We start from the raw sequence: 21,662 nt of genomic DNA, 5'->3' as shown, positions 1-21,662 counted from the left end.
CACACACATTTAAAGTGACACACACACACATTTAAAGTGAGACACACACACATTTAAAGTGAGACACACACACATTTAAAGTGACACACACGCATTTAAAGTGAGACACACACACATTTAAAGTGAGACACACACATTTAAAGTGACACACACACACATTTAAAGTGAGACACACACACATTTAAAGTGACACACACACACATTTAAAGTGAGACACACACACATTTAAAGTGACACACACGCATTTAAAGTGAGACACACACACATTTATAGTGAGACACACGTTTAAAGTGACACACGCACATTTAAAGTGACAGACGCACATTTATAGTGAGACACACATTTAAAGTGACACACACACATTTATAGTGACACACACACATTTAAAGTGACACACACACATTTATAGTGACACACACACATTTAAAGTGACACACACACATTTAAAGTGACACACACACATTTAAAGTGACACACACACACAGACGCAGCAGAAAGCATCAACACGCCGTCTTCCAGCAGCAGAGAAACCGAAGCAGGCAAAGACACACTTTGGAAGCGCTTTGGTGCGAGCAGACAAGAATGCTAAACTAATTTAATGGCGCACACACACACACACACTTTGGTGCTACCAGCTAGGCTAATGGAATGATGAATATCAGCTGTGTGACGCAGTGTATTCCAGGAAAACCAACCCCCCCGGCAGCTATTTCCTCAGACTCAGGTCAAGCCATATTTCTTACTAACTGCTGAGATGACAGCAGAGTCCTTCTGAGAAGAAGCTGGGTCAACGATGATTAAAGCCGTACCTCCACCTTCTCCGTTAGCTTTCTGCTCACATTATGGGGAAAACAGAAGCCGTTTGACACCTATGATAAGAAACTTTTCTTTAAATCGGCTGCAGGCGGGAAGCAGAGACAGATGTGAGTTCAACACGGGTCAATAAAGCTCTGGTTATTGAATTCGAGATTTAATTTGCTTTAGAATAAACCAAAGGTGAAGCAGCCCAACAGCATCAACAGAAAGATTAAATATGTGTTTGAATAATTATTTGATTTAACTGCAGCAGGTTTCCAGTCAGGATATCGATCTGAGTACACATGGAACCAGATTTGGGAAACTTGTTGGAATCGGTTCATTTTGTGATTGTAAAAGTTCATCGTTGTGGTGCTTTATCTGATCAGGATCTGAGGTTCTGGGCTTTAAAGCTGAGAACAGGGAACTCAGCGGGTCCACATGGTGAGATTAACTGGATTACAGCTACAGTTGGGTTCTGCTGCTTATCTGAGGGTAATTATCCTTGGATATATGGCGGTGAATGAATGGAATCACTGGCACAAAGCATCTCACACCCCGGTACGATAGGTGGCGCTGTCCCCATGTACCCATCCAAGAACTGGAGCAGAACCAGCCCCAAACTGGCCATAGCTTTGTCAAAAATAAAGGCGGTTTTAACCAGACACAGTCTCCATTTTGGTGTAGAAACCAGGAGGAGCTGACAGGAGCTGACAGCTGCTGGTTCAGCACGAGTCCACCAGAACTTCACCCAGAACACTTTATATCCTATATATATCGACTTTAGAGGTCGATTCTGGTTGGACCAACAGATGCAGCTTTGCAAACCTAAGCTGTGCTGCCATGTTCTTTTTAGAGAGAAGAGGCTTTCTCCTGCAGCCCTTCCAAACAAGCCATCCTTGTTCAGTCTTTTTCTAACTGTGCTGTCATGACCTTTAACCTTTAACATGCTAACTGAGGCCTGTAGAGTCTGAGATGTAGCTCTGGGCTTTTTCACCTTGGGGTGACCTTTAACCTTTAGCATGCTAACTGAGGCCTGTAGAGTCTGAGATGTAGCTCTGGGCTTTTTCACCTTGGGGTGACCTTTAACCTTTAGCATGCTAACTGAGGCCTGTAGAGTCTGAGATGTAGCTCTGGGCTTCTTCACCTTGGGGTGAACTTGCTGGGACGTCCACTCCTGGGAAGATTGACAGCTGTCCTGAATGTTTTCCACTTGTGAATAATCTTTCTCTCTGTAGAATGATGGACTCCAGATAGTTTGGAAATGGCCTTATAACCCTTCCCAGACTGATGGGCAGCAGCAGCTGCTTCTCTAAGATCATTGCTGGTGTCTTTCCTCCTTGGCATCATGTTAAACTGACAGAACTCCTGCTTTTATAGAGCTGCTCACACTTTTTTCCGTTCAGTAAATAATGACACAGTGTAATACATCATGTGGTGTTAATCTGAGGTCCGATTTACCTCATTTTATCACCTTTTTATGTCCTGATATACGTCAAACCTTAGAACCAGCAGGTGGTGTTTTCCACATGACTGTATTTCAGGATGAAGAACATTTTACTTTTTTGTTTTGGCTTTAAGAAGAAAAACAGATTTAGTGAAATGAGCTGAATACACAGGTGGGAATGATTTTTTTTCTTCTTGTTTTAAAGGAATTTTGGACAAATCTTCAAAAACCTTTCGTCTGTTTCCTGTTTGTTTCCATTTTTATAAATTGGCTTAAATAATTCTGTGAGTGGAACTAATGAAATAATTAGCAGACCTAAAACCCACATTAAAGCAGAGCTCTGGCAGGATGGGGAAACCAGCGGCTGAATCCTCTCAGAAACAGCAGAAGCCCTCCGGCTGCATCACTTCCTCGCAGTGACCTCACAGGTCACACGCTACATACCAACAACTCCCAGTAACGACAGCACATTGGGTCGGCCGCTAATTAGCATCAGCAACGAGGCAGCCTGTCGGTGCAGATTGTTGCTGTGCGCTTGCTGTGAGGCTGGCATGTTGCAGGCATGTCAGCTGAATACTTGCTCGACGGCCAAGGTGATGGCAGAATGCGAGCTCGTATTTCATAGGTCACATCTTTTGTCCTCGCTTGATATAAACACTGTATAACGCTTAACTGACACTGTGTAAAGCATTAAGTTCTGGCTTTCAGCACTTTGTTGAGACACTTTCTAATTAAATCAGTACAACTGCACCTGGCTGGGACGCTGTGACTGGCTTCTCTCGCTAAAGAACGACTGAAATTTGTCCAGTCGGTGCTTTTTCTCCTCAGCGGGTGCATTTCATTTGAATTCGGTGAATCTGTTGTTCATTTATTTCTAAACAGAAAGACATGTGATGGCTGATCATCATTCTGAGGAAATGTGGAAAACTGCCAGACTGATAAATCTTGTGTTAATAATAATTGTTCTGCAGCAGCAGCGGAAACCTTCCAGGGACTCCCTCACTGGAAAGTCTTAAGTGACCCATTCAGACCTGTTCTTACCATCCCCAACCAGCACTGTGGGTGCTGTCAGGGGTGAACCTGGGTCACTACGGGCAACACTTTGCAGCTTTGCAGCCCCAAACACAACAGACTGAAGCATTGTGTGACGCGTTTAGCATCAGGATCAGACAAAGAGGAGGAAATGACACAGATTTAATCATTCGTGCAAAACAAAGACACGATTTCTCAGACCTCATGTTGCCAAAGCATCGGTAACGAGGTGCCTGTGAGGTGCTGCAGGTGGTTCTGGGAGTCGCAGTGTGTCACAGAGGAGGAACTCTGCGACCTTTCCCCCCAGGCTCAGCCAATCACTGTGATCACCATCATCGCTGCTCGCTTTCATCCTCCAGCAGTTTCTTAGCCGATGTCTCAGCACCACCGACTCACTTTGGCTCTGCAGAACGAGCCTCAGCACCACTGACTCACTTTGGCTCTGCAGAACGAGCCTCAGCACCACCGACTCACTTTGGCTCTGCAGAACGAGCCTCAGCACCACTGACTCACTTTGACTCTGCAGAACGAGCCTCAGCACCACCGACTCACTTTGGCTCTGCAGAACGAGCCTCAGCACCACCGACTCACTTTGGCTCTGCAGAACGAGCCTCAGCACCACTGACTCACTTTGACTCTGCAGAACGAGCCTCAGCACCACCGACTCACTTTGGCTCTGCAGAACGAGCCTCAGCACCACTGACTCACTTTGACTCTGCAGAACGAGCCTCAGCACCACTGACTCACTTTGGCTCTGCAGAACGAGCCTCAGCACCACTGACTCACTTTGGCTCTGCAGAACGAGCCTCAGCACCACCGACTCACTTTGACTCTGCAGAACGAGCCTCAGCACCACTGACTCACTTTGACTCTGCAGAACGAGCATCAGCACCACCGACTCACTTTGGCTCTGCAGAACGAGCCTCAGCACCACTGACTCACTTTGGCTCTGCAGAACGAGCCTCAGCACCACCGACTCACTTTGGCTCTGCAGAACGAGCCTCAGCACCACTGACTCACTTTGGCTCTGCAGAACGAGCATCAGCACCACCGACTCACTTTGGCTCTGCAGAACGAGCCTCAGCACCACTGACTCACTTTGACTCTGCAGAACGAGCCTCAGCACCACTGACTCACTTTGGCTCTGCAGAACGAGCCTCAGCACCACTGACTCACTTTGACTCTGCAGAACGAGCCTCAGCACCACCGACTCACTTTGACTCTGCAGAACGAGCCTCAGCACCACCGACTCACTTTGACTCTGCAGAACGAGCCTCAGCACCACTGACTCACTTTGACTCTGCAGAACGAGCCTCAGCACCACCGACTCACTTTGACTCTGCAGAACGAGCCTCAGCACCACCGACTCACTTTGACTCTGCAGAACGAGCCTCAGCACCACTGACTCACTTTGACTCTCCAGAACGAGCCTCAGCACCACTGACTCACTTTGGCTCTGCAGAACGAGCCTCAGCACCACCGACTCACTTTGACTCTGCAGAACGAGCCTCAGCACCACTGACTCACTTTGACTCTGCAGAACGAGCCTCAGCACCACTGACTCACTTTGGCTCTGCAGAACGAGCCTCAGCTCCACTGACTCACTTTGACTCTGCAGAACGAGCCTCAGCACCACTGACTCACTTTGGCTCTGCAGAACGAGCCTCAGCACCACTGACTCACTTTGGCTCTGCAGAACGAGCCTCAGCACCACTGACTCACTTTGGCTCTGCAGAACGAGCCTCAGCACCTCCACCTCCCTGAAAGCTTGACTCAGGAGTGTCAAAATGGGGATTGAAACGCCTGTTTGGTTTAAACGAGTTGAAAAAGTGTGGCCATATAAACTGAGCTTGTTGCCTCTAAGATGAAGTGTCTCATGATTAAATTTGTGTCACTTGAGCTCTCCTTACAGGGGGCTCACACCAAAAGCGTCGTGAGCGGCCAGCTGCCGTTCATTTTCAATGTAAGCTGGCGTCGATGAGCGGCTGGCGGTGTTAGCTTCATGAGCTTCAAGAGTTGAGAAAGGCTCAACTTTATGCAAATGAGCTGTGAAGCGACGCGACGACAGCCAATTAGGGCCGATCTGGATTCCAAAGGCGGAAAAAAGGTGGAAAAAAGGTGGAAAACACAAAGAAACACAAAGAAGGCCAAGAGTACGATCCATGGTGAAAGAGGGAACCGATGTATGGATGGATTATTATATATATCTGATAGTTGCTATACATATAAGCCCCGCCCCTTTGGCCGCTTCCGGCGGCAGAAGAAGAAGAAGCGGCGGGTTGTGAGCGGCTGTGGTCGCTCCCCGGTTATTGACCAATCAGCACAGGACTCAAACTTCTTCTCAGCAGTCGTGTGAAGCTGTGACACCAAACAGGAAGTCAAACGGGCGTTTTGTGACCATTTCTCATCACAGTGTTCCTACATGGAGCTATTTGGTGTCCATCAGCACAAAAAAACAGCAAAAATTGTGATTATTTCATGTTTTTTTTGGCTTTTTGTCCCTAACGTTAAGCTGCAACTGGAAGTGAAGTGAAAATTGATCAGTTTTGAGCTGAACATGACGGTCTGTCCGCCCACTCCTACCTTCCTGCTTCATTAGAAGCATCTTTAATCATATAAAAGCTGCAAAATGTCCCATCAGTGACAGTTTCACGTGTGACTAAATGTAAGCATGTTACTATTTCCAAAGAAAAACAGGCACATAACATTTAGGAAGCCTTGAAAATGTCATCTTGTATTATTTTAGCCTTTATTGTGAGACCATTACTTTATTTCCCAGCTAATTTTATCAACTTCTCGTGCATTAAAATGGAGCGGCGTGGTCACAGAAGGCAGTGGCGTTTGGAACTGAACGGACGGTCTGTTATTGATTTGATTTGCTGCTGCTCAAAAAAAGTTGAGCTAATCTCAATTTTCCAACCACAAGAGGCACAAACAAAGCAAAGTCACAAACCTTTAATTCAGTTTGCCAACTGGAGATGTCACTGAGAAGTGAGACGAGTCTAAAGTTCCTGCTGATTTATCAGCCTCAAACCCTCTAATTCTAATGTAAGGGGTGGAAATAAGGATAAATATGACATTAAGCCTTAAAACTGCAGCAAACAACAAGTCGTTCTTTTATTTAATATGTTTTTCCAGCTTCTTTTAGTCTTTATTTTGATAACGTCAGTGAAGAAGACACATAGCGCGATGACACAATTTCCCCGGCTGCGATTTTGGTTTTTAGAAATTTACAAATTAGCCAAACTGATATCTATCTTTATACTGAACAGTGAGGACCTGGACCCTGGGAGCACAGCTGGGAACCAGGAGGGATTTGTTGGGACCGACATGCGACGTCCACTGAGCCCTAAGCTGGGGGGAGTCCAGAGGACAACGAGACCCAGAGGGATGGTTCGACTGCAGTGAACAGCCACAAGCGTCACATTCCTGCCAAATTACCAGCAAAATCCTGACGTGGAGGACAGAAAATGACAAGAGGCCAAGGCAGCACCAAACTGAAGCCCCAGGGAGAGGCGTGAGGGCCAGAGACAGGAGGCCAGAGACAGGAGGCCAGAGACAGGAGGCTAGAGACAGGAGGCCAGAGACAGGAGGCCAGAGACAGGAGGCCAGAGACAGGAGGCCAGAGACAGGAGGCCAGAGACAGGAGGCCAGAGGCAGGAGGCCAGAGACAGGAGGCCAGAGACAGGAGGCCAGAGACAGGAGGCCAGAGACAGGAGGCCAGGCCCAGCAGCAGCCACCATGTTGGGGAATCATTGGCGTAACAAGTCTTTCCCAAACGATGTCTGAAGTCAAGGCTTAAAGTCATTATCACTGAGCATTAAGTAAGACTCGGTGCACTGATCGTAGCTGTTTGGCATCAGGAGGCTACAGCTCTGTGGTTACTGTGACAGCTCCACCTGTGGCTGCCACAGCAGCAACCGGGCGACCACACCGATGAGAACCAGGTTTCAGCTTAGAAAAGGCCTCCAGCATCATGAAATGTGTCCTTTTCTGTTATTCCTTCTGCTTTCAATCTTTCTCCTTTGTCTTTCCCACCATTTTTCTACATCTTCTTAAGAATAAAACGTCTTTATTTGTCAGTCGAGACTAAAAGATTTCTTTTTCCTTCTTCCAATCTAACTTTTCACTTTCCTTCCTTTGTCCTTTAACATTAATATCTTCCCTCACTCTTCTGCCCATCCTCCTTTCTGCTTCCCCTCTCCTAAACCGACTCCTCACCTTCTCCATGTAGCATCTCTCCTTCTTCCTGTCTTAGCGCTATCTCAGCATGCTAGCTGTGCGTTTGCTTCCTCAGTCAGCTTTAACGTGGCTCATCCGTTAGCTTCAGGCTAACGGTTTTCCCAGAGGTTGGATGATGGTCTCTTCTCTGCACACAGTGTTGTCATAGCTGTGTCATTCAGTATCTGTCAGCGTGCTGCCCTCGGCGTGGACAGTCAGCACAGATACTAGTTCTTTCTGACATGTCACACAACTCTGCCGTTTATGGTACCAGCAGCAAGATTCAAGCAGACGATGAGACACATTCGTTCTGCTGCATCAGAGGAAGAAGAAGAAGAAGAAGAAGAGCGTGCAGCATCCCACAGGCTGGAGATTAAAGAGGTGAAGCACTCAGAAGAGCAAAAATGGCTTTAACTGAGTCAAATGTATCAATAATATCCACAGAAACTACCAACCACGGAAACCCCGTCTTTTTCAGCAGTTACAAGAAATTATTCATTAACGGATCAATCCACAAAATTAGAGCAACACCAGCAGAAAGCAAAGAGGAAGCCTTGGAGGAGAGCTGGCATATCCTGATCCCCTAAAATGCAACTCAGCAGCATCTTCAAACAGACCCTTCAAGCTTCTCTCGAGTTCAACTTCTTTACTTTGTTACTCAGACCTTCTGGTGGAAAATTGAAGTGTCTGAACTCCAGATTACTCAAACTCCACAAAGCTCCTCGTGAAATTCAAATATGACTATTAAACTGTGCAGCTACTGTCAAAAACTGTTAAAGAACCACAAAACACTGTCCTCCTCTAAATAAAACATTTGTTCTTTGTTAAAGGAGCTACATTAAGTTACATTAAGCCCTTTTATGCAGAGTTCACAGTGTGTTTACCTACGTTACCTTTTATCTGCTGTGTGATTTAATGCAGAAACACAGACAGAATGAAGCTGTTCCTCCAGTCAGAAACAGTCCAGCTCTATATATAAATACAGATAGTTACTCTATTGATCCCAGAGGGAAACAGGTTAGCAGTTAGCTGTAAGTTAGCAGTTAGCTGTAAGTTAGCAGTTAGCTGTAAGTTAGCAGCTAGCTGTAAGTTAGCAGTTAGCTGTAAGTTAACAGTTAGCTGTAAGTTAGCAGTTAGCTGTAAGTTAACAGTTAGCTGTAAGTTAACAGTTAGCTGTAAGTTAGCAGCTAGCTGTAAGTTAGCAGTTAGCTGTAAGTTAATAGTTAGCTGTAAGTTAACAGTTAGCTGTAAGTCAGCAGTTAGCTGTAAGTTAGCAGTAAGTTAGCAGTCAGCTGTAAGTTAACAGTTAGCTGTAAGTCAGCAGTTAGCTGTAAGTTAGCAGTAAGTTAGCAGTCAGCTATAAGTTAACAGTTAGCTGTAAGTCAGCAGTTAGCTGTAAGTTAGCAGTAAGTTAGCAGTCAGCTATAAGTTAACAGTTAGCTGTAAGTCAGCAGTTAGCTATAAGTTAGTAGTTAGCAGTAAGTTAGCTGTTAGTTGTAATTTAGCAGCAGATGCTAGCAAACAATGCTTTCTCATCAATAGTAATGGACCAAGCCGAAGATGTGCACAGAGTAACTCGTAGTAATGCGTTTAAACATTTTGGATATATTAACCTCATTAAACAATTGTACCTGGAGACCTCCATCTTTATCAGAAACATGCCGATAATGTAACGCTAACACACCGAGAGTGAGGAGAGGACTGGTGTTGGGTTGGAAACACACCTTAAACACAGCTGCAGGTTGTCTGAGTTACAGAACGGAACCGTTCAGCTAGAAAGCTTCAGCTAACAAAGTAATGTGGGAACAATAATGTTCATCTTTCAGAAAGGAGCAGCAGTAACTCCTTAGAAGTTGGTGTACGTCATCTTCATTAGCTAAGCTGTTAGCGTTAGCTGCTGCTAAAGGAAGAAATAAATCAGGAAATAAACCATGAGGAGTTATTTCTCAGATGCTTCCATTTCCCTGCTCTGAAGTTCAGGCTCTGAGAGCTGGAACTGATCCTCTTTGTGGCTCAGTTCCTTCAGTCCAGCGTTGAACTGGACCAAGTTGTTAAAACAGTGGGATGAAAAGTGTTTGCTGCACATTCACAGTCTTTAGCTAACTCTGCTGGAACATTAGCCTCAGATATAGTTTATCCACTGGGCTCTTATATCCTCTGAGGCTGCTGCTGGATGGAAGATGCATTCTCCTCAGTGCAGCTGACAGCAGAACATTTCCACCAGAAGCTGGCTTCATCCGCCCAGCAGGGTGGATGTGAGTGGGCGGGGCTTAGCAGAGGAGGCGGAGCCAACTTAAGGAGTGACGTACTTTAGAAATTAAAATCAGAACGGCTCGTTAAATGAGGAACTTTCAAAGAGGAAAGTTGTGTTTTTGGGAGTAAAAGCAAGCAGCTGTTGGTAAACCAACGATGAGGAAGACATTTATCTGTAATTATTTTCAGATTCGTCTCTCTGCACTGAACACCTGACAGTGAGGAGACTGAGGAAACATCAGCCTTAGGGGCAAAACAGAACCACCACAGAAATATTTGGAAAACTGAAGTTTAACCCTTTAGGCGCCAGAGGTTTTTTTCGAAAATCCTTAAATTTCAAAAGGCTATATCTTAAAACTGATAGGAGATAGAGACTTTCTGTAAATTACAGAAATGTTGAGGATGACCCAAAGTTTATGTAGGAAGCAAATTGACACACCTAATTTGCATATTATGACGTCATGGCGTGGCGGCCATCTTGGATTATAGAATTTTTTTTTAATTTTCATGTTTCAATGATGAAATGCAGCCTTTTTCCCCCAAATATGCCACTATGAATGGAGAAAGCTGAAGTTTAAACCCTCCACAATGATTCGCTCCAGCCACCAACAAAACCGAGAAGAAAAAGAGTCCAAAAGTCACAGCTTTTAATGTATAAATGTGTGCATGGGACCAGCAGATCTGTCCATAACTCCAGTCAGAAACATGGAAGTTTAACCAGACTCTCAGTCTGAACCTTGGAAACAAAGTAAAAACGAGCAAATCCAGGTAAATCCAGGTGTTTCCAGCTTCTGAATTCACCTAAAAACAAACTAAGAACTCACCCTGCGTCGCTGCTGTTCCCACAGATTAAGGCATCCTTGGCTCCCTCCACCTTGTAGAAGTTATCTGGAACAAAAGAGGATAAATTTCAGGTTAAGACCATGTTTTTTTTTAAATGGCCTCTTGTATAATCTCCTGTTGAAGCAGCTGAATGGAATCCAGGCCCTGCTGCCATCATCACCTTAAAGTGACATTTCAGAGTACTGTTTGGGGAGCTAGTTTAAGTTAGGAAGAGAAAATGTTTTAACAACCAATGAGGTCATCCCGTCTCTGCTGAAAGCTCAACTGAAACAGCAGGTTTGTGATTACCAGCCCATAAACCCTCAGCTCAGTCAGCTCCTCTTGATCACAGTGAGTCTGTGCTCAGATCCTCGCCGTCTGTCTGTTTCACCGCACGATCAATAAGCTCATCAGACTCGTTTGTGTGTTTTAGTCTGGTTAGACCGTCTGAGCGGTTTGTTGAGCATTCATTCAACCCTTCACTCTGACCACAAGCCATTTCCAAGTACATTAACGCGCTTTAATGTCCTCACATGGAGTACTTCAGGTACTCGACCGCCTCAAACGCACTCAAGAGCAAAGCGTCTGACATCACAAGTTCAAAAGCTTTTAATGCATGTCTGCAGGAGGAAAACAAGCGCTGCTTAACTTAACTTTTGCTGAGCATCAGGATAAACGTATTTAAGCAGCCCTGCTTTAGAGTCTGACTTCAGAACAGCCAGGCTTTTTCTTACGGGTCAAACAGAGGAACTTTCAGATCGATTTGGGTCTGTTTTCAGCTAAACAAGCTGTTAAAAATATTATTTAAGGCCAGAAAAGGGATGAGTTTTAGAGAAATCTTGGTTAAAACAGAGAATTATTAATTTAAAGGGGATTTATTTTGTTTTTTGGAGCATTTATCAGGGTCTGAAGTGTAAAACTTTGTTTTCCTTTGTTTGAAAGGAGAAAGAACTAAAAAAAAAAAGGGGTCACCTTTAAATTGTTGAGTTCAAAAGCTTTTAATGCATGTCTGCAGGAGGAAAACAAGCGCTGCTTAACTTAACTTTTGCTGAGCATCAGGATAAACGTATTTAACCAGCCCTGCTTTAGAGTCTGACTTCAGAACAGCCAGGCTTTTTCTTACGGGTCAAACAGAAGAACTTTCAGATCGATTTGGGTCTGTTTTCATGTAAACAAGCTGTTAAAAATATTATTTAAGGCCAGAAAAGGGATGAGTTTTAGAGAAATCTTGGTTAAAACAGAGAATTATTCATTTAAAGGGGACTTATTTTGTTCTTTGGAGCATTTATCAGGGTCTGAAGTGTAAAACTTTGTTTTCCTTTGTTTGAAAGGAGAAAGAACTAAAAAAAAGGGGTCACCTTTAAATTGTTGAGTTCAAAAGCTTTTAATGCATGTCTGCAGGAGGAAAACAAGCGCTGCTTAACTTAACTTTTGCTGAGGTGAGTTCATTCCCGAGCATCAGGATAAACGTATTTAACCAGCCCTGCTTTAGAGTCTGACTTCAGAACAGCCAGGCTTTTTCTTAAGGGTCAAACAGAAGAACTTTCAGATCGATTTGGGTCTGTTTTCAGATAAACAAGCTGTTAAAAATATTATTTAAGGCCAGAAAAGGGATGAGTTTTAGAGAAAACTTGGTTAAAACAGAGAATTATTCATTTAAAGGAGACTTATTTTGTTCTTTGGAGCATTTATCAGGGTCTGAAGAGTAAAACTTAGTTTCCCTTTGTTTGAAAGGAGAAAGAACTAAAAAAAAAAGGGGTCACCTTTAAATTGTTGAGGCCGACATGAAGCCCAGATGAGGTCAAACATGAAGTTATGAACCGACTTCCTGTTTTACAGCAGCTGTTATCTGCATGAACAACCCCAGCCGGCCCGGGAGCCTTCACTTCAAACCCAACTAAAGCTGCTCCAACGTCTTTTTAAAACCCTAATTTCAATGAAAAGCAGCAGGTGGGGAATACATGTCTGTTGTAGTGTCAGAGCCAGAGACATTAATAGTACTTTATGGAACAGTCGGGCTGTTTTTAGCATGTTTTTTGTTCTGGACACTTCTTATAATATGGTCCTTACCCGGTGCCACGAACAGGGCAGCTTCTGTTCAGTTACATTCAGAAGGGATGTTAGTTTATACAGGAAGTAGTGAGTTTAATGCCATGTCACGGCTCGGGGTGACGGGGAACCCAAACGCCGGAGGAAGGTGACAGAACAGGCTGCAGAAGAAGGTAAACGTGGGAAAACGGACCAATAGAGGCATGACGGATGCAGAGATTAGTTCCCTCAGGAGTCATGTTCATTATTTGGGAGGATATTTGTCAGAACTCATGTGATATTAAAGACATTTGTAAACTTTAGCTTCATGCTAGCGCCTGTTCATCCTTCCTCCATCTGACTAACATCATGGTCACATCCACCCCCACAACACCACCTGTGCTTTGGTGCTGCTGATGCTTTAAACCTCCAGCTGAGGAGATCTTCTATCTGTGATGCTCATCCTTTATTCAGCAGAGAATTGGGACCACATGTGTTTAACTCCAGCTATGAGCCATTATGACTGATTACAAAGCATTCCAAAAGAAAATATCAAAAAGGGAGTTATTTCCAAGTGTGCTCGGGGTCGGGGGGGCAGGGATGGAGGATTCAGCACTCAGAGAAACACTTCAACACCTCGTAGGGAACAAGGAGACGCTTTAACGGTTTCGGTCCAATCTGTTGGTTTCCTTAGCTCGGATATTATTTTTGAATTGGCTCCATATGAATTAATTGGATTATGATTACAATGAATTGAATTCCAATTGGCTTGAATTGGACTATATTACTTAAGTTGTTGTAATCTGGCGGTTTATAAATAAAACTGAATTGAATTGAACGCAGCTGTGTTCAGGCAGCGCAGCGGTTCTGTGGTTCTGCTGCCAGATTCAGATTCATTCAGACTCATATGTTTTCCATTATTCTGAACAGATCAACTGGGCCTTATGTGTCTAAAGCAGGCAGATTTCACCAGAACAAGCCAGAATCTCATATTTTAGACTGGATTATGATCATATAATGGTTGACCTTCAATTTGACCTTCAACTCTCAGCACATTAACTCATTTTCGCTGCACCAAAGGCACTGAAACCTTTTAATAGTGCAGCCATTCATCTGTTATCAGGGAGGCTAGCAGAAACTTCTGCAGTCCGACTGCTTTTGTTCGAGAGGTTGCTCTCGTGTTCCCAGACGAAGCAGATGCCTGCTTAGAGTCATTACCTGAAGCTCATCTTTCAGGTTTCCACACATCCTTAAAATAAAGGCTCTGACACTTAATGAAGCTTTTAATAAAGCTTTTCTTCAGAAAGACTCCAACGTGAGAAGATTTTACAGAGCGGCAGCATCTTGGAAAATTGTCTCTACGGGACATGGAGACGCTTAATTCTATTTCTTTTTTTAAAAAACTCGAGTGGCAAATTACCCTGTCAAGCCTTAATAAACCTCCATCCTGCCCTCCTGCAATTTCACCGTCGGGAGATAAATTTACACGTGGAAAATCTGTCAGCAGGGTGGGCTAATGGTCAAAGCGAATTAGACGCAGACTGTGTTAATCTGCTCCACAACGACTAAAAGATACCATTCAGTGATTAATCTATTATCCGCACGTCTGTACCGTACGCATCCATCAGAGGCTGCATGTGTGGGGAGCTGCTGGAGATGAAGGTTTACAGGTTTCTGAGCATGCAGTTCGAACAGAACGGGATCTTATTGCATTTAGGTTCTCGTCACTCAGATACAGTTTGATGCTCTGAGTCCAGCAGCACAAACACAAAGATTTTCATTTATTGACTTTTGCATGAGATTAATCCACATATGGTGCTATGGTGAGGCTTCAGGGAGAGGAGGCTCCTCCAGCTACAATGAGACTTTTCACCACTTTCTAATTCAGCTGGGACCACTTCATCCACACGCCCCCCTGCAGCACAGTTTATTCACTCCGGTAAGAACGTCCATCTTACTCAAAGTTGTCGTCCACGTTGTCAAAATCTGATAAATATCCTGCCATGTTGCACAAAACTATCAGCAGCAAACTCTGTGTGAAGTTAGCCGACTGTCACAGAGCACGGAGTGAATAAACTGTGCTGCAGGGGGGCGTGTGGATGAAGTGGGCCCAGTAGAGTGCCTGTGTAGAAATCCCTCCGTTAGCTCTCCTATAGCTGCAAGTAGCCACATAACAGCAGCTATGAGCTAACAGAGCTATAGCACACGTTCATTCATTCATTCTTCTTAAAGTATTGGTGAAATAAAGACAGATAATGCCTTATTTAGAGGCTGCATCCTCTAAGCCCCGTTCACTCCGTTATATGGATCTCCAGTTATCTAAATATCTTCTGAAGGACGCCGACTTTCACCAAACTGTTCTCAGTGAGTAGATGAACGTATTTCATGCCAGAAATAAGGTTTAAAAACACCGGAGTTCCCCTTTAACAGTAGGAGGATGAAGAAAAGTGGAAACAAAGAGGCACAAAGTGAGTGAGTGTGTTTCTGATTAACACGGCAGCCATCACCTATGAGTTTTAAACAGTGAAGAAGTTCACTCAGATCAGTTTTTCAGAGACTCTTGTGTGTTTCAGAGTTAAATCCTTTAATACATTTGATCATCCTCAACCTGGTTCATTGAGATGAACAAATCAGTTCCTACTTCCTGTAGAAACTTTCTCCGGTTGGGGCATCGTCAGCGTACTAAGCATGATGGAACCGCCCAACAAAGAGCCGTGTTGACATCTGCTGCAGCTGTCTCCGACCTCACAGAACAACACAGCTTGATGGGAAATGTTTAGCATAGAGAACATGTGCCATTGATCTCCCGGCTGAGGATCAGCCCAACGGACCGGGCTTAAGGCCGCGGCCTCGGCTCTCAGGTTTCACAGCAGCTTTTAGAGGTCGATACGAGAGCCTGCGGGGGACATTTGTTTGATGTGATGGATGGCAAAGCAAACTGGAAATGAATAAATAGACAGAACATTAGCGATGGCTGCATGTCTCGACAAACCCCTTTACTGTAAACTCAAACTTTACTTCGTCTGGTTTGATTCTTCCTTCAGCAGAAGAAAGAGGAAACTTCTGATTCTTTAACCCGAGTCTTTGTGGAGCATCTCTGCTTCTGTCGCTGGGGGTTGATGCAAATCCCAAAGAGATGAGACACGAAGGTTTTATTAACCGATGAACCGCCAGGTAACGGCTGCATTTACTAAAAGTCAGACAGCAAAGCCTTGAAAAGAACAAAGAAATCTGAAGTGATGGACGGCAGGTGTGAATATTTAGTTCATGTCCTGTTGTTTGTTTCATATAGAAAGGCTCGACTGTATAATGAAGCTCTTAAATGATTATTTACTGTATCATTAGTCAAGATGTCGGCACCACAAGTAACAAAATAAGCAGCGAGAACATTTTCAGATGAGGAAAAACAGGAGGAAAAAATAGCAAAACATGAGAAAAGAATAAATATTTTCAGGCTGACTGAGCGTGATCTGGAGGTAAATGTTGATTTACAGGGAAAAGGAGAGAAGACTGTGCTGTTAAACTCCCCAGAGCAGGTGTTTGCATGTGAACCGCTGACGTTTGCTGCCTTTTTCATGTATTCCAACCTGCTCCAGTGTCCTTGCACCTGATGGACAGCAGTGACTTTAGAAAGGTGGGATTCATCAAAAAAGGTAAACCGTTTAGTTTAACCGGCTCTAAATAGTCTTAAATACCTAAACCCAGTTTAAAAATAAAGTGTAGATCGCACTGGGTGGGACTGGCTGGCAGTCATGTGACTTTATTTAAGGTGACAGTTCCACAAAAGTGTTGAAACTCTGCTCCTGATTAAATTAAAGAGAAACTCAGTTTATTTATGAGCTTCTTTATTTCAGCTGTAAGTCCTGCAAAGGCCTTTTAACTCTGCCTTTAAAATGTTCAGAACAGGTTCAATTTTCTGCCTTTTTTCGCATTAATCAATTGCTTTTTGATCGCTCAGAGCCACCGTACGCCGTCACCCAAAATGATCCAAACGGATTCCTTTTGTTTTCGAGCCCAAAGCGCTTTGACGGCCGAACAGAGAAAAGGTAATTATGGGTAACTTGAGGTTCAGAGACAATCTAAAGGCAGATTGTTGTGTCATACTTTGAAATTGGAAATGTTAAATAGATTAAAGTAGAGATTCTTCTACAGGCAGCTAACTGATAGCTATTTATCTCTCTTGTTTTGTATGAGGTCAGTTAAAACCATGAAGAAAATGCAGAGCAGATATAGCCACAACAAGCTAGGTTTTCCTACAGATAGATTACTAAAATGCATCAGACTCTTTCTGTGCGTAGCAACGGGTTAAAAAACAAAAACAACACTGCATCCACACCCTCTCGTATCACCCAATCCAGGGAGTAGAAACAGGAAAAACACCGGCCAAACAGGGCTGATCAGACAGAGTCAGTCAGAGCACAAAGAGTCCGTCTCTTAGAGGATTGAAATGTGTTAAATTCATTTAGAGAAACAAGCTCCTGAAGAGTTTTTGCAGCTGATTCCAAGCAGAAGGAGCAGCACAGTTAGATTTGTTTGCTGTTTTTCCTCCTGACTCAGGAAGGATATTAGGAAGATATTAAAGGTATAATTCTTTTAAATGAAATCCAGTACTTTTCTGGAGGATTTAGGTCTGTGGCTGAATAGAAACAGACCAAGAATAGCTTCATAAAAGAGAATATGCCACTGTTTGAGTCTTCTGGAGGACAAAGCACACCATGCAACCCCAAGCATACAATGTGCAGTGATGTGTGATTTTTTACCAAACACCAATCTGAGGTTAAAAGGTGAGAAAATCCTCAAGTAATTGTATCAGGACACTGTCTCAAACTCAAAGCCAAGCAGAAGACTCAGAAGCCTCAATGTTGCATCTGAGAACATGATGAGTTCTGTTTGAAGTTTAAAATCACACAACTTAGCACAGTATATCACCATATCATCATATGAATGGAATTCGATGCATAGATTGAGACTGCTGATATGCAAAATGAAAAGAAGTGGTCCCAGTATTGAGCCTTGAGGAACACCCTCTGTTACACTGAGGTAAGTTAATGCCTTTTAACACAATCACTTACCATTTTAAACCATCTCAAAGTCCTACAGTGATAAGTCTTTACTGGTGCATGGTCCTCATACATATGGATTTAGATAGATTAATAAAAGGGGGATGTACAATGTTGATTCAATTAAACTATTTAGCACTTTTTCTACAGCTTGAAAAGATATTAATTATCCAGGAATCACTGTCTGTGAACACAGCTCAGCGTAACATCCACAGATGCAGGTTAAAGCTCCATCAGGCAGAGAAGAAGAGACTGATATGCAAAATGAAAAGAAGTGGTCCCAGTATTGAGCCTTGAGGAACACCCTCGGTTACACTGAGGTAAGTTAATGCCTTTTAACACAATCACTTACCATTTTAAACCATCTCAAAGTCCTACAGTGATAAGTCTTTACTGGTGCATGGTCCTCATACATATGGATTTAGATAGATTAATAAAAGGGGGATGTACAATGTTGATTCAATTAAACTATTTAGCACTTTTTCTACAGCTTGAGAAGATATTAATTAGTACATAGAAACTCCTTCAGCCAGTCACCAACAAGGGATTCAAGAAGCTGAATTAACCAGGACTTCCAACTTGAAGATGGGCCAACATCTAAGACAAGCAGAAAGGGCTCTTAACTTGTTTTATGACTGCGAGTTGAGAGAAAAAAGATGATAAGCAGAAATAGTTTCACTTGTATTATTAATATATTGACCTGTCTAACTCAAAGTCCACCTCCGAACCTGACATGAAGGGGTCACTAAGCTGAGTCACCTTGAGTTTGGAAAGGAGATCCAACAAGGAAGAACTCACCGCTCTCCACCCCGATGCTGTTAGCATTTAGTTATCTGAAACAGACTCAGCTGAAGCACTAACTGGATTTAGCTGGTTTAAAGCTGAGCCCAACACTTCTTTAAAGAATAAGACTTATTTCTTAATGCAGAAGAATAGAATCTGTCCTCTGTGTTGAAAGCCAAGCTGGGTCACTCTACTGCACACTCACCGCTTTCACCTGAACCAAAAGGGATGTAAAAACAACACGAAGTTCCTCACCTTCATCATCGACGAAGTCTTTTATGGAGGCCCAGGTCTTGTTGTTGCAGTAGAAGGTGGTGTTGGCCGGCAGGCTGCCGTTGATGCAGTGTGCTGTGCTCCTGATGCATTTCTGCCGCAGGTTTCCCATGAAGAGCTGCAGGCCGATGAGGGCGAAGACGCTCAGGCAGAAGACCGTGAGGATCATCACATCAGCGAGCTTCTTCACTGACTGGATCAGAGCGCCAACAATCGTCTTCAGGCCTGAGGGACCGCCGGGATGCAGGATTAACTCTTAGAAAACTCTTTACTGAGAAAGTCACTGACTAGATAATCAAAAACCTGTTTTCATGGGAAATTTTAAGTCTAAGATGTATAAATCTGATCATTTGTTAGGTGACTAACATGTTCAAGTTGAACTAAAAACCTTGTTTCCACAGGTTGGATAAAGATGGCTGCCGCTTGGATCGATTATTGAAGCTCCCTGTTTGCTTTAAATGGGTCAGATTTAAAAATTCAACTCAAACTCAAATGCAGACAAAGCATAAAGTGAAGAAGACCAAAACATAATTTAACTCTAACCCAGTTACAACAGGTTTGGACACTGTGAAATTTAAATAAAAACAGAATTCAATCATTTCACTGGGTGAAAACATCAGTGAAAACCCGAGATGAAGGTGTTGAGCTGTATCCAGGAGTCCTGATTCTTCTCAGTCTGTTGTCAAAGGCGATCCCTTTCTGTGATAAGCTGAGCACTGAGACTCCTCATGTTGAAGGTGACACATTTTACTATTTAATGATAAATCTGAGCTCATCTTTAACCTGACGGCAGCAGCACAAAAGTTGGGGTGAAAGAGTAAGTGGTGCTAAAGAGAAACAGCTGGAGGAGCAGGTTGGAGCTGATTAGGCTCATTAGCAGCAGGTCAGTGACATGATTGGGTATAAAGAGAGCACCTTAGAGAGGCAGAGTCTCTCAGAATTAAAGATGTACTGAGGTACAGCAATCTGCAACAAGCTGTGTCTGCAGATTATGGAGAGACTTTGAATCTTCCATCATCTGCAGAACATAAAGTCATCAACGATTCAGAGGATCTGGAGACGTCTCTGTGACCTTCAGACCCTCAGGCAGCTCTACATTAAAAACAGACCTGAATCTGTCCTGGAAATCACTGCCTGGGCTCAGGAACACTTCCAGGAATTACTCTGTGAGCACAGCTCAGCGTAACATCCACAGATGCAGGTTAAAGCTCCTTCAGATGCAGCTTAAAGGTCCACCGGATGCAGCTTAAAGGTCCACCAGATGCAGCTTAAAGGTCCACCAGATGCAGCTTAAAGCTCCATCAGATGCAGGTTAAAGCTCCATCAGATGCAGCTTAAAGCTCCATCAGATGCAGCTTAAAGCTCCATCAGATGCAGCTTAAAGCTCCATCAGATGCAGGTTAAAGCTCCATCAGATGCAGGTTAAAGGTCCATCAGATGCAGGTTAAAGCTCCATCAGATGCAGGTTAAAGCTCCATCAGATGCAGCTTAAAGCTCCACCAGATGCAGGTTAAAGCTCCACCAGATGCAGCTTAAAGGTCCATCAGATGCAGCTTAAAGCTCCTTCAGATGCAGGTTAAAGCTCCATCAGATGCAGGTTAAAGCTCCATCAGATGCAGGTTAAAGCGCCATCAGATGCAGCTTAAAGCTCCATCAGATGCAGCTTAAAGCTCCATCAGATGCAGCTTAAAGCTCCATCAGATGCAGCTTAAAGCTCCATCAGATGCAGCTTAAAGCTCCATCAGATGCAGGTTAAAGCTCCGTCAGATGCAGGTTAAAGCTCCATCAGATGCAGGTTAAAGCTCCATCAGATGCAGGTTAAAGCTCCATCAGATGCAGGTTAAAGCTCCATCAGATGCAGGTTAAAGCTCCATCAGATGCAGCTTAAAGCTCCATCAGATGCAGCTTAAAGCTCCATCAGATGCAGCTTAAAGCTCCATCAGATGCAGCTTAAAGCTCCATCAGATGCAGGTTAAAGCTCCTTCAGATGCAGGTTAAAGCTCGTTCAGATGCAGGTTAAAGCTCCATCAGATGCAGCTTAAAGCTCCATCAGATGCAGCTTAAAGCTCCATCAGATGCAGGTTAAAGCTCCATCAGATGCAGGTTAAAGCTCCATCAGATGCAGGTTAAAGCTCCATCAGATGCAGCTTAAAGCTCCTTCAGATGCAGGTTAAAGCGCCATCAGATGCAGCTTAAAGCTCCATCAGATGCAGCTTAAAGCTCCATCAGATGCAGCTTAAAGCTCCATCAGATGCAGCTTAAAGCTCCATCAGATGCAGGTTAAAGCTCCGTCAGATGCAGGTTAAAGCTCCATCAGATGCAGGTTAAAGCTCCATCAGATGCAGCTTAAAGCTCCATCAGATGCAGCTTAAAGCTCCATCAGATGCAGGTTAAAGCTCCATCAGATGCAGGTTAAAGGTCCATCAGATGCAGGTTAAAGCTCCATCAGATGCAGGTTAAAGCTCCATCAGATGCAGCTTAAAGCTCCATCAGATGCAGGTTAAAGCTCCACCAGATGCAGCTTAAAGGTCCATCAGATGCAGCTTAAAGCTCCTTCAGATGCAGGTTAAAGCTCCATCAGATGCAGGTTAAAGCTCCATCAGATGCAGGTTAAAGCGCCATCAGATGCAGCTTAAAGCTCCATCAGATGCAGCTTAAAGCTCCATCAGATGCAGCTTAAAGCTCCATCAGATGCAGCTTAAAGCTCCATCAGATGCAGGTTAAAGCTCCGTCAGATGCAGGTTAAAGCTCCATCAGATGCAGCTTAAAGCTCCATCAGATGCAGGTTAAAGCTCCATCAGATGCAGCTTAAAGCTCCATCAGATGCAGCTTAAAGCTCCATCAGATGCAGCTTAAAGCTCCATCAGATGCAGCTTAAAGCTCCATCAGATGCAGCTTAAAGCTCCTTCAGATGCAGGTTAAAGCTCGTTCAGATGCAGGTTAAAGCT

The 21,662-nt window shown here is 43.8% G+C and overlaps 1 protein-coding gene across 1 annotated transcript in view; it reads right to left on the bottom strand.

Annotated features, from left to right (window-relative positions):
- LOC140284372 (sodium channel protein type 5 subunit alpha-like) overlaps positions 1 to 21,662 on the bottom strand; it is a 175,578-nt gene that overhangs the window by 129,160 nt on the left and 24,756 nt on the right. Inside the window, exons 7-8 of the mRNA XM_072378248.1 lie at positions 18,697 to 18,939; positions 10,573 to 10,636 (exon numbers count right to left, since the gene is read on the bottom strand). Coding sequence (XP_072234349.1) covers positions 10,573 to 10,636; positions 18,697 to 18,939 — 307 coding nt within the window. The remainder of the gene's footprint in view (positions 1 to 10,572; positions 10,637 to 18,696; positions 18,940 to 21,662) is intronic.

The sequence above is a fragment of the Leuresthes tenuis genome, unplaced genomic scaffold (genome assembly GCF_036924035.1).
Source record: "Leuresthes tenuis unplaced genomic scaffold, fLeuTen1.0.hap1 SCAF_24, whole genome shotgun sequence".
Classification (NCBI taxonomy): Eukaryota; Metazoa; Chordata; class Actinopteri; order Atheriniformes; family Atherinopsidae; genus Leuresthes; species Leuresthes tenuis.
Note: the sequence above shows the minus strand (reverse complement) of the source record. Positions and strands in the feature narration are given on the sequence as shown.